The sequence below is a fragment of the Chaetodon auriga genome, chromosome 4, assembly GCF_051107435.1.
Source record: "Chaetodon auriga isolate fChaAug3 chromosome 4, fChaAug3.hap1, whole genome shotgun sequence".
Classification (NCBI taxonomy): Eukaryota; Metazoa; Chordata; class Actinopteri; order Chaetodontiformes; family Chaetodontidae; genus Chaetodon; species Chaetodon auriga.
The window spans coordinates 4,600,500-4,611,283 of NC_135077.1; the positions used below are offsets into that span (position 1 = coordinate 4,600,500).

The window sequence follows — 10,784 nt, forward strand, 5'->3', positions numbered from 1 at the left end:
CGGAGGATAAATTTCACCTTGTGTGCAGTGCAGTGTGCATGTGTGTGATGAATAAAGGGGAATGTCTCCCCCCGATTCTTCTTCTAATTCTTCTTGTGCTTGTTTGCCTTCCATGTCTTCACTGACAATTCGACCCCTGGTTGATAGAAAGCAATGGTGGAAAGTGGCTAAAATAAGGTAAGACAAGCCTTTATTAATACCACACTGGGGAAATTCACTTGTTCCAGCAGCAAGAATGAAAAGACGGTAGAAAAAAGAACAAGTGGGAAAAATAGACAATAGAAAGATACAAAATAAAATCAACTATAGAGTCTATTTACATTCTATTCAAAACATTACACTAACTACTACAGCTACTTCACAGATTTAGAGTAATAATACAAAATACAATCAACAAATAAGTGATGATGTAATATTACAGATACAGAAAAAACTACTGATCCCCGAGAAGAACGTAACAAGCTGGTAAGCAGATAAACTATATGAAGCAGTTAAACCACCTTACTCATGTTCAACATTAAAGTGATGGACGCATTAAAGCATGAATAATTATAATCTAACAACATACATTATTCTGACATATGGCCTTCTGCATTTTATTAGTATTTTTACTTTTAGTACTTTCAGTGTATTTTGATTTGAAAAATTCATTATAAAAATTTACATTTTGGAGTTTTCTCTATAAGCACGCACCTAGTTTAAATTATTTAAATTGTCTTATAACTACTGATTCCCCACATGAGCAGTGTTCTGCAGAGGCATCCAGTCCCGAGCTAATCCTGACATCAAATCATCAGTCCCGCACTGTGGGACATGTCCTTCATGTCCCTGTCCAACACCTTCTGCTCATGGTCCATCTCCCGTTTGCAGCGTGTCAACTCCTCCTCATATTCGAGCATGGCGCTTTCAAAAACCCCATATTTCTCCTTTGCAGCCACTTAAAGTCGAGGCACTGACATACTCTCTAAATATAATGCATTTCAGACACTGCAGCAGGTTAGATTCTCTTCCGGTCAGGACTGCAAAAGTACAAAAACACAAGATCACTAAGATGCACAGCAGGCGATAACAGCGAGAGGTGCCACTCTGCACTTTATTGTGGTGTGAGAGAAGAAGCTGAGTGTTGGATTTATGGCCGTCGAGGAAAAAAAAAAAACCGTCCACCGTGACTTTTAAAGTTAATTCATGCCATCAGCACTTAAAAACGACGATGAGGCCGCTGTGATGTGTCGCTTTAACTTCAGGTTCCGTCCTATACGAATCAGTCCGTTTCAGGTGCTGCACTGCACGAGAGCGTCCGCGTGACCTGCCTGTCAACACACGATCTTTGATTACGCTAAAGCTTCTCGCGCTCGTTTTAAACGTCATCGCTCATTTTTTCCACGTATCACCAATCGTGAGTGCGCTCACAGGTTTGGTGTGTTTATTTGTATCGTTTGCCTTTTTGTGCTTTTTGTGAATTTCACGGGCTAAGATGCGAAGTTAGCCGACATGGTGGGCGTCAAAGAACATTGACGCTTTTGCTTAAATGTGACGTCGCACATAGTGACGTTACTGCCGCGTCATGCGTGACAGCCAAGCGCCAAAGTCAAAATGCCACCGGAAAGTCTTCAAATTTGAAGTCCTTAACGATGCGAAACAAACTCAAACGGACCAAGAAAGGCGAAGATGCTTCGTACTCAAGCAAAGACGGACCGAGAGCCTCCGCGGAGACAACGCAGTTATCAGGGTGGAGCTGCTCCAGTGAACGCACAGATTCAGCCTCGGTGACATCTAATGTTCCTGCGGCAGCCATCTCCACCAGAGACGACAAACCGCTTCAGGAGCAGACAAAACACATTAAAATTGCGCCGATTTTCTTGCGTACAGCGCAGCGCAGCAAGAGTAAACGGAGCAGTGATGTGAAGCTGCAGACAGCAGTGGTCCCTGCTCACAGCGAGGATGCGCAGACTGCGAAGAGTCAGCAGCGGACAGCATCAGTCTCTCATCCGACACAGAGACGCAGAGGACAGCTGTCACCCTCAGCTCTGCACAGCTGTCTGCAGGAAATCCAGACATCTAACCCTGCATTTCCGGTCCGAGCAGTGTTCCGCTCTTTGCAGAGGAAAACGAGTCTGCAGGATCTTGGACCTACAGGTGAGATTAAGCAACAGTCTGTTATTATCCTGAATGTGCATCAGTCCAGACATGGACATAAAGATTCCAGAGTATGTGAATATGCAAACATTTTTTTTTTTTTTATTCCGCAAGTTTGACTGTTGGACACAAGATGTCTCCTACTTCACTGTTAAAGGTGCTTTCAGTGTATGTGCAAGCCTCAAGTGTCCTCATCACTGTTGTGTGTGCTGAATATTGAACCAGGATTGACTTCCAAATTATTTGTGACGTCACAAATCCTGCTTTAAGGCCTCCCTCTTAAAACCAGATGAATTAGCAATGAATATGAAATCAGCCTTCTCGTGTCAAACATACATCAGTACACGGTGAAGCTCAAACATTCAACTGTAGGAACAACAAGAAAAGTATGTTTTTCACTGGAGGGAGACTTGAACTCATTCATTCATACACTCTAAATGTATTTAGCCATCCAGCTGAATGTGTGCTGCCATGCCTAGTTATGCCTCTCTCTCCTTTCCAAAGCAGAAAACTCCCTCAATCTAGAGAACCCCTTAAAAGAGAAGAGGAAACAGGTAAATGAAAGCTCTGACAGGGCGCCCAAACGCCTGAGGTTGAGTGTCATCACAGACGGCACTAATGGTATGGGCCACTGTCACATGTCAGTCGAGGGCGTCCAGGAAAGTGCTGTCCTGGCGGCCGGGAAGCAGCCCGGAGGCAACAGGCTAAGTCGCACTCACAGACTGAGGCAGCAAAGTGGGAACCCAGCAGGCCCAGTGAACAGCTGTGAGCTGGACTCAGGAGTGATTGATCACACACAGTCTCACAGCCAGTCGGTGGAAACCTCTGATATTCTCCTAGGAGGTAAACTTATCATACACTGATACATACAGGATGTGTTTTTTGCCCTTTAAACTGCTGGAAATTAACTTTCCCCCCCTTTCCTGTGACTAGATTCAAGGTTTGAAGACGTTCTCTGGACAGACAAATACAGTCCTCAGCATTCGAGTGAAGTCATTGGTAACTCTGGCTCTGTAAATAAACTGCAGAGGTGAGCTTTGGACAACCCTGATTCCAGAGCAGTTAGGACGCATTTTAAAATATAAATGATATATTGAACTTAAAATCAGTGCGAGCAAAGCTTTTTGTTTGTTTTTTCTCTGGAATTCAGTTGGCTGAAGAAATGGAAACGAAGAGCAGACTGTGAGGAGAGGAGAAAGATGGAGGAAAGGAAGCAGGAAGACAGCAGCAGTGGTGCAGTGTGAACTAGCATTTGACACTCCTCACTTTTGCTCCAGTGTCTCAGCTCACAGTCAGATATTTAATGTGGTTTCTAATGAGCCGTGACCAAGCATTTGTCATTTTGCCTGGTTATTTTTGGCTCTCCTCCTGAGTTTTATTTGAACAACTCAGGATTTTACAGAATTTCCCATGTGGGGGTGGTAAAAGTAACGACTGTCCTCCTGTGCAGGCTCATGGGACTGTGGAGACTTCCAGGGCGAGGCTGGGCCAGAGGACGACGGGGGGGAGCCGCTGTGTAACACCATGCTGATTACAGGACCCCCAGGGGTGGGCAAGACCGCCTCGGTATACGCCTGCTCTCAGGAGCTTGGCTTCAAGGTCAGAATCAAACTGGACCAAAATCTTTGAATCGGAGGCAGAAAAATCTCACTATTCGCTCACACCAGACATCCATGTCCTTTTGTGCTCATAATGTGTGCGCGCACAGTACAGCTGTTCTTCCATAGCTCAGTCGCTCATTAAAATGATGTCTCCAAACACTTTTATGTGATTTTTGGCCTCAGAGAAGAATGTAGCCATTTGGCAGTCCAAAAATCAACAATTGTAAATGAAAGCGAGTCAAAGGGGCACATTTGAAATTGATTGTCGAAGCGGATTTCTTGGCTGATGTTGCTATTTTATGGTGAGTTTCACCTGGTTCCAGACTGCTGTCAGGGCAAAGTTATCCTTTAAATTGTTCTTTTCCTTTTCGATCAAAGGTGTTTGAGGTGAACTGCTCCTCACAGCGCAGTGGCCACCATGTTCTCTCCCAGCTGAAGGAGGCTACCCAGTCCCACCTAGTGGAGACATCAGGGAAGGACCCACTGAAACCGACGTACTTCAACAACTACAGCTCTGCTCCTAAACCTGACACGTTACCTGGTTGGTTTTCTATATAAAGACTCACTAATTTACTTAGACGAGCTTGCAACAAAGATTGTTTTGTGAAACATCTAAAAAAAGAACTAAAACAAACTTTATGCTTTCAGGTTTCTGTAGTGTTTAATGTGTATCTGCAGACAGTCATGGAGGCTTTTGCATTCTTTCCTTCAACAGGAAAAACAGTGCCTCTGAAAAACGTCACCTCCACCTCAAAAAAGAGAGCAGCACAGAACTTTGGCTGCTCCCGTCGCAAAGGAAAAGTTAATCCAGCCACCGTCACTTTGGCCAACTACTTTAAGATGAAGGCCAAAGCGGATCACTTACACTCCGGTGGCCTAATGCCATCCGCAAAACCAGACAGCAAGACATCGTGCAGCCCATCACCAGGCTGTGATAAATCAGAGCCACAGAACAAAAAGACAGCCACATCACTCATTCTGTTTGAAGAGGTAAACCATTTGGCATCCCCACACTGTGAGACATGTAATTTAATGGATATGAGACCGAACATAGCCCAAGCCTGGTCCGCTCTGCTCCCGCAGGTTGATGTCATATTTGATGATGATGTTGGTTTCCTCGCTGCCATCAAGGCTTTCATGACAACCACTAAAAGGCCCGTCGTTCTGACCACCAATGGTAAACACACGCTGTAATTTTGCATAGAATAGATTTCAGGACAAGCCCTGATGCAAATTAAATGTCTTCCTCAGATCCCTCATTCAGAGAGAGATTCAACCGCAGCTTGGAGGAAATCCTTTTCAAAACCCCGTCAGCGGTGCGTTTTTATCTCATCCCCCTCGTTCAGCTTCAGTGTGAAACGTGTGCATGTTTCCTGAAGCTGCTCGCATTTTCCTTGTATGTTTGTGATTAAGAATAACCCTCTGCTGGCTGCTCAGTGAGCTATTTAGGCTCCCCACACATGCAGAATCATTAGAGCATCTGTAAGCATGGATGACCCCGTCTGTCATAAACCTCCTCCGTCTATTCCAAGGTGAACGTGTGCAGCTACCTGCAGCTGGTGGCTTTGGCTGAGAATGTGCAGCTGGAGTTGGACGACGTTAGCAGCCTCCTCAGACTGTCCAGAGGTGACGTCAGATGCTGCCTGCTGCAGCTGCAGCTCTGGATGCGCAGTGGTGGAGGACGGGCATCTCAGAGTGGAGGCTTGTCTGAGGGGCCTGCTGGTAAACAGGGTAAGTGCTTTAAATCAGGGGCTCTCAGAGTGCGGCCTGCGGGCCAGGGTCTGCCCTCAGAAGCATTTTGAACAGCACGCAAATGTGCACGCATCACATTTTAATCATCCGCTGTCCATTTCAGTACTTTCACTTTCAGTAGTCTACATTTAATGCGCTACTTGGCTACTATATCAAAATGCTTAAATTGGCACTCAGTCATCGAAACTTTCAGAAGCCCGTCTGTGAACGAGTCACAGTCAAGTCCTTTACAGAAGGATTCTGATCAGCACCGGAACAGATTTGCAGGAATTGTCTCTGTTGTTCTTAACTAGACTCGAGTGTTACTGAAAGAGGGGACAGTGTAGACGGCCAGCGTCCTGACTGTGACTCCGGCTGCACTGCTAGCATGCTGGGTCTCCACCCTGTCACCCAAAACCAACTACTAACCCTTCTAAAGGCAAGTATTGATATATGAACTCCATGAGCTTTTTACCAAAGAAACATCAACTTCATCTGTGAATATTTTCTTCCTTCCATTCTTCAGTGTCGGGTCTGGTCTGACATAGACTTGATCAAGCTCCTGAGGCTCCTAGCTGAGAGCTGGAGAGGAGGTGTGCCTCTTCTGTACTCCAACCTAGAGCTCTTTCTACCCGTCTGGACCAGGGGAATGTCAGTCCACTGCCCGGACAAGGGGCCTCGTTCTGGGCTGCACAGTGAGCTGGCACCCGCTGATCTGGATGGAAATGTCAGTCCAAAGACGTCAGTCACCGACAGCAAATCTGTCAGGAATATCTCCAGGCTGAGCAGAAGGAAACATATCACCACATCATCTTCCAGTCTGGCACAAACTCCCCAAAGAGCATCGTTACTGCGAAAGAGGGCTGATTCAGGAGCTTCTAGTTGGAGAGACAAGACCGAACAAAACGCAGCCAAAGTGGCAACAAACTGCTTGGATGCCTTGACCGACTTCTTTGACCTCATGTCATACCTTGATGCCACGATGCCGGCCGCGACGCCGCTCGTTTCAGGCTCGTGCAGGCCTGATGCGTTCGTCTGGACGGGAGCTGAGGTAAAGGATGGCTTGTTGGATGAGATGAGTGAGGAGGAGGGCAGGAGTTGGAGCCAGGAGAGTCTGCTGGATATTCAGGCTGCTGTTGAGGGTTTGGGGTGTCACAGGTGCCTGTGGCGAGTGTCTGAGGCGTGGACTGAAGCCCAAAGGTACGGACAGGAAGTGGGACTGACGTTACCTGCCTCCTCCAAAAGACGGAGCCTCAGCTTTAGTTTTCAGCCTCTGTGCGCACCAAGGTGAGTGTTCTCCATGTCAGCTTCTGAACATCGATTCACATTGTTTACTGTCTGTAAAGCAGGAACCAAAAAACGTCTGTCTCCACCAGTGTGTCTCAAAGGAGGTACGAGCTGAGCAGGATGGTGCTCGGCAGCGCGTCCGTCAGCCTGCTGGGGAACAGACGAGCTGTCGGTGTGGACTACATGCCGTTCCTCCGCCACATCTGTCGCTTCAAGAGAGAGCAGCGACAGAGAGAGGAGCCAGCCAGGTGAGACGTTCATGCTCACTTCAGGACGGTCAGTTCAAACAGTCATTTAGAGTGGCAGCATCGATTTTCATATGGTAACTCCATCACATCAGGGCGGTCAGTGTGACAGTGGTGGTGGTTGTATTAAACGTCCGTCTGACTGTTTAATGTGATTTTTTGTGTGACAAAATAATTGTACTTGCAGAAAAAATTCTAATGATTTATTCCCCACGTCAGGTGTGTGAAGCACCTCAGCGGCATACAGCTGGGCCTCTCAAAGTCAGCTCTTCGGCTCCTGACAGAAGATTTCTCATAAAGAAACATCTGGAAAGAGACCTCACATCCTCACTACCTCACCTCACCTGAATGCAGTCAGTATTTATTGTACTGTGCCTCCATCTAAATGCTGTTGTGAGAATATTATGCAGCTGTGATGAGAAATCAGTTTTTATTTATATGTACATACAACCATGAAAAGTAAATAAAAAACGATATTGTAGTAAATGACGTTGATCGTTTTCAAAGGATGTGGGATCAGTGCTGTGATTTTCATTCACGAATTCATTCATAATCATAAAAAACTCTTTTGTTATCCCAACTGAACAGGAGTGAAAATCCCCAGACAGCTGTCACTCAATGCAGGTGTCCAAATGGAACGACGTCGACAGTCGAAATAAAACACCACAGCAACCCTCACACTCAGCGTCCCAAAAAACAGTACTTTTATGCAACAGACAGGAAAAAAAATACATTAAATTTACCATCAACCACCACCAAATCTATTCAAGGGGTAAATGTGCGGTGAAAGTCCAAAGTGGCTCAGAATGCCACTCAGGATGCTTGTTTTAATGAGTGTAGTGCTCGGCTGGGGCGTGACATCAGCCCACGCGGTGGCTAACTGGAAGATTCACTGAGCAGCTCGTAAAAAGCGACAGCCTGAAGCAGCGCGTCGCACAGTTCCTCGCCTCCTCGTCTGCTGCCCATTTGGAAATAATTCCTGTACTTCACCAGCAGCTCCGGGGGGAAGTTTATCCTGGGAAGCTTCTGTGTCACCGACTCGGTCATCAGCTGTCGGACCGTCTGCGCCCCGCTGGTCCGCGACTCACCCACCATGAGTCCAAAGTGACGTCCCACAGCACTGCGCATCATGTTCAAAACCCTGCAAAGGAAGGAAGAGATGAAGGAGGGAAGTTACTTCACGAACCCTCGCCGACTGAAAAACAAGCTCACGAGTCGTTTCCCCTTTTTCCCACCTGGGAGGAATATTGGACTCAGGTGGTGAGTTTCTTGGCTCAAGCAGAGCGAACAGCATGGCCTCCACAGTCCTCATGTGGACCATGATGGGGACCAGAGTGGTATTCTGGACTGAGATGGAGGATTTCTCAATTATGTAGAAGTCAGCTGATGGGAGGAGTTCCACGACTGTGGAGACCTGACAGCAGAAAAGGGAAAACGACGGATTGTTCGTGGTTTTAGATTCTGCACAAATGTCAAGTTAAACACAAGAACCACGGCGAATACTTCCTCCCCATCATTTGACTCATCACTGTAACATTTCAACAATAAGATGGACTCTGATCGTCATACTCACATCATTCAAGTAAGCAGACGCCATGTATGTCCCCCTCAAGAAATTGGGACATTCCAGCTGTTGCCAGTCCAGCACTTTCATCCCACGGTCCACATGAGTCCAGGCGATTTTATTAGTCCCACATACTAGAGACACGATGGAGCTGGCATCCTGAGGAAACAAATACGAAGTCTTTGAAAGGCGGTCATGATGAATGACAGTACCACGCTTCCTCAGTACATCTGACAACTGAAATGAGATGAACTCTGAATCTATCACAGGGAAATCGGGGCCAGCTTTCAAACAGGGGAGGGGACTGTCTTTCCCTACAGGTCAGTTTATTAGTGACAGGCACAACTACACAGCATGTAATATCATCTGTGGTTCATGGTGATCTTTGTCGGCTGACATTAGTAGAGTAGCTGAAACACATCCTGCGTTACAAACAGGGAGCGTAGACTTTGAAGGGCATGGGTGTAACAGCGATACTGATTGTGGGAAATGTCGGATCCAGTATATTTGCAACTGAACCCACACTGAGGACTAAATGTTTCTGAAATAAAGACGTGGGCAGGTGCGTGAACACGTGCTTGTTCTGACCACACACTGGAATGGGAAGCCCACCTCCAACCAGGACCTGTCAACCTCTGGCCTGATGAACTTGGCCAGCTGGATCTTTACTTTCTTCTCCTTCTTCACCGGGTTGAGGATGGAGTTGAACACCGTGACAGCGCTTTTATGCTTGAGCAGCGGCACGTTCACCACACTCTCCAGAGTCTGAAAGGGTCCGTTTTTAGTCCTGTACTCCACAATGTTCAGTGACTTGCGGCCTCTCAGGAGTTTGACGCCGGCCAGCTCTGACGGTGAGGCGTTGTTGAGCAGCTGGAGGATGGCGTCTCGCTGCTCGGAGGTGTAGCAGGCGTCCAGCGACCTGTTGTCCTCTTTGCAGGGCGTTGAGGTGGAGGAGAGGGTGGCGTCCAGGGTCTCGAAGCCCGCCACGGGAACCCGGCTCCGCCAGCAGCATGTACACTGGAGGTACCGCGGCTCCAGCTCGGGGAGGGCGCAGTGCTGAGGGCGCCGGAACAAGCCAGACTGTCCTCCATACTGACCTGCAGAGGAAGTACAGGAGGGCGCGCGTGTTAAGATGGAATGGAACGTGTGACGTGAGCACAGAGCCTTCGCGTGAGTTAATGTGAACTAGCTTAACATCGCTAGTCTGCGAATTCAGCTTTCAGCAAACAGCGAGTGCAAGAAAAATCAAAAACCTACTTCTCTGAGCGACCGACGAGAGGAGTCGCCTGGCGAACCACATCGTCGTTAATTAAAAGGGGCGAGATATTAGTCTCGGCTACAACATCGTTCAAGTTGAACAACGTTGTCCTTTGGTTGTTGTCCGACGCTTTTCTACGGGTCGGCGTGGCACCAATACACCGCTTCGATTGGTTCCGCTGTGTGCGTGTGTATGTGCTGCTTCTTCTTCGTGTCCGACGTTAAAGATGTATGCCGCCATCTACTGTATGCCAGTGTGATGGTTCGACATAACGTACACAACCACATACTGTATAACAGAGTTCACACTTATTCACCTTGATCAGCTAAAATGTGAAAACGTAGGTTACACAGTTTTATAAAACAGAAAGGTGAAATCCGGCAATCTGATTGGCTGTTAACTGTGATATAATGAGCGTATACCACAGCTACTATTCTAAAAAGCCTTATCACAGCATATCACTCCACTTCAGGGAAGCAGCAATGTTTCCATGACAACAACCAACTGATACAGTACGCAGCAAAAAGTAGCCGTCTATTTTTTTTAAGGCGTTAACAACATTCAAACATGTTCACGGTCAGTCACAGGATCAGCACCTTGGCAGCGACTGTGACACTTAGGGCTCTATAGGGTGATCTGTCACTGACTGAACAGCCTCATGGAAATGATATTTGACAATTCTTCACATTATTTACTAACGAAATTCGTTAAGGCAAAGTAATTTGGTGCTTTCATGATATTCAGATGCCGCTGCTGCGTCTCCAGGTGCCTGCCGCGATGTCACATATGGTCGGCTTAATAAAGTCAGTGATCACTCAAAGCTAAAACTATTTTTAAAAAAAACCAAAAAAAAACAAAACCTCTCTCATTCATTGGGGTTTTGGGTGGATTCTTCCGGACCACTCACTCATAGTTACCTGCGGGGGGGCCTCGCATGTTCACATTACGGGGCTGATTGTCAG

General features: G+C 47.0%; 2 protein-coding genes across 2 annotated transcripts; one reads left to right on the plus strand and one right to left on the minus strand.

The window, feature by feature from the left end:
• Window positions 1-1,529: 1,529 nt before the first annotated feature.
• atad5b (ATPase family AAA domain containing 5b) lies at window positions 1,530-7,352 on the plus strand. The gene is given in 13 exon segments (XM_076728273.1): window positions 1,530-2,136; window positions 2,641-2,979; window positions 3,070-3,166; window positions 3,287-3,369; window positions 3,587-3,735; window positions 4,116-4,278; window positions 4,453-4,727; window positions 4,821-4,914; window positions 4,989-5,053; window positions 5,270-5,438; window positions 5,783-6,755; window positions 6,845-7,003; window positions 7,220-7,352. Coding segments are annotated over 13 exon segments (3,150 nt in total). The 5' UTR covers window positions 1,530-1,631; the 3' UTR covers window positions 7,299-7,352.
• A 67-nt stretch (window positions 7,353-7,419) lies between these two features.
• Window positions 7,420-9,981, minus strand: tefm (transcription elongation factor, mitochondrial). The gene is made up of 5 exons (XM_076728271.1): window positions 9,822-9,981; window positions 9,177-9,661; window positions 8,574-8,723; window positions 8,236-8,414; window positions 7,420-8,141 (listed from the first exon to the last, which is right to left on the minus strand). Exons 1-5 carry the CDS (start codon window positions 9,862-9,864, stop codon window positions 7,877-7,879), a joined length of 1,122 nt encoding a protein of 373 aa, XP_076584386.1. The 5' UTR covers window positions 9,865-9,981; the 3' UTR covers window positions 7,420-7,876.
• Between the last annotated feature and the right edge of the window lie 803 nt (window positions 9,982-10,784).

Excerpts from the sequence above, each read along its gene's own strand:
- tefm (XM_076728271.1), bottom strand. The coding sequence starts at position 9,864 with ATGTGGTTCGCCAGGCGACTCCTCTCGTCGGTCGCTCAGAGAA. Across the intron at positions 9,662-9,821 it reads CTCGTCGGTCGCTCAGAGAA|GTCAGTATGGAGGACAGTCT; the intron begins GTAGGTTTTTGA and ends CTTCCTCTGCAG. Across the intron at positions 8,415-8,573 it reads CGTCTGCTTACTTGAATGAT|GTCTCCACAGTCGTGGAACT; the intron begins GTGAGTATGACG and ends TTCTGCTGTCAG.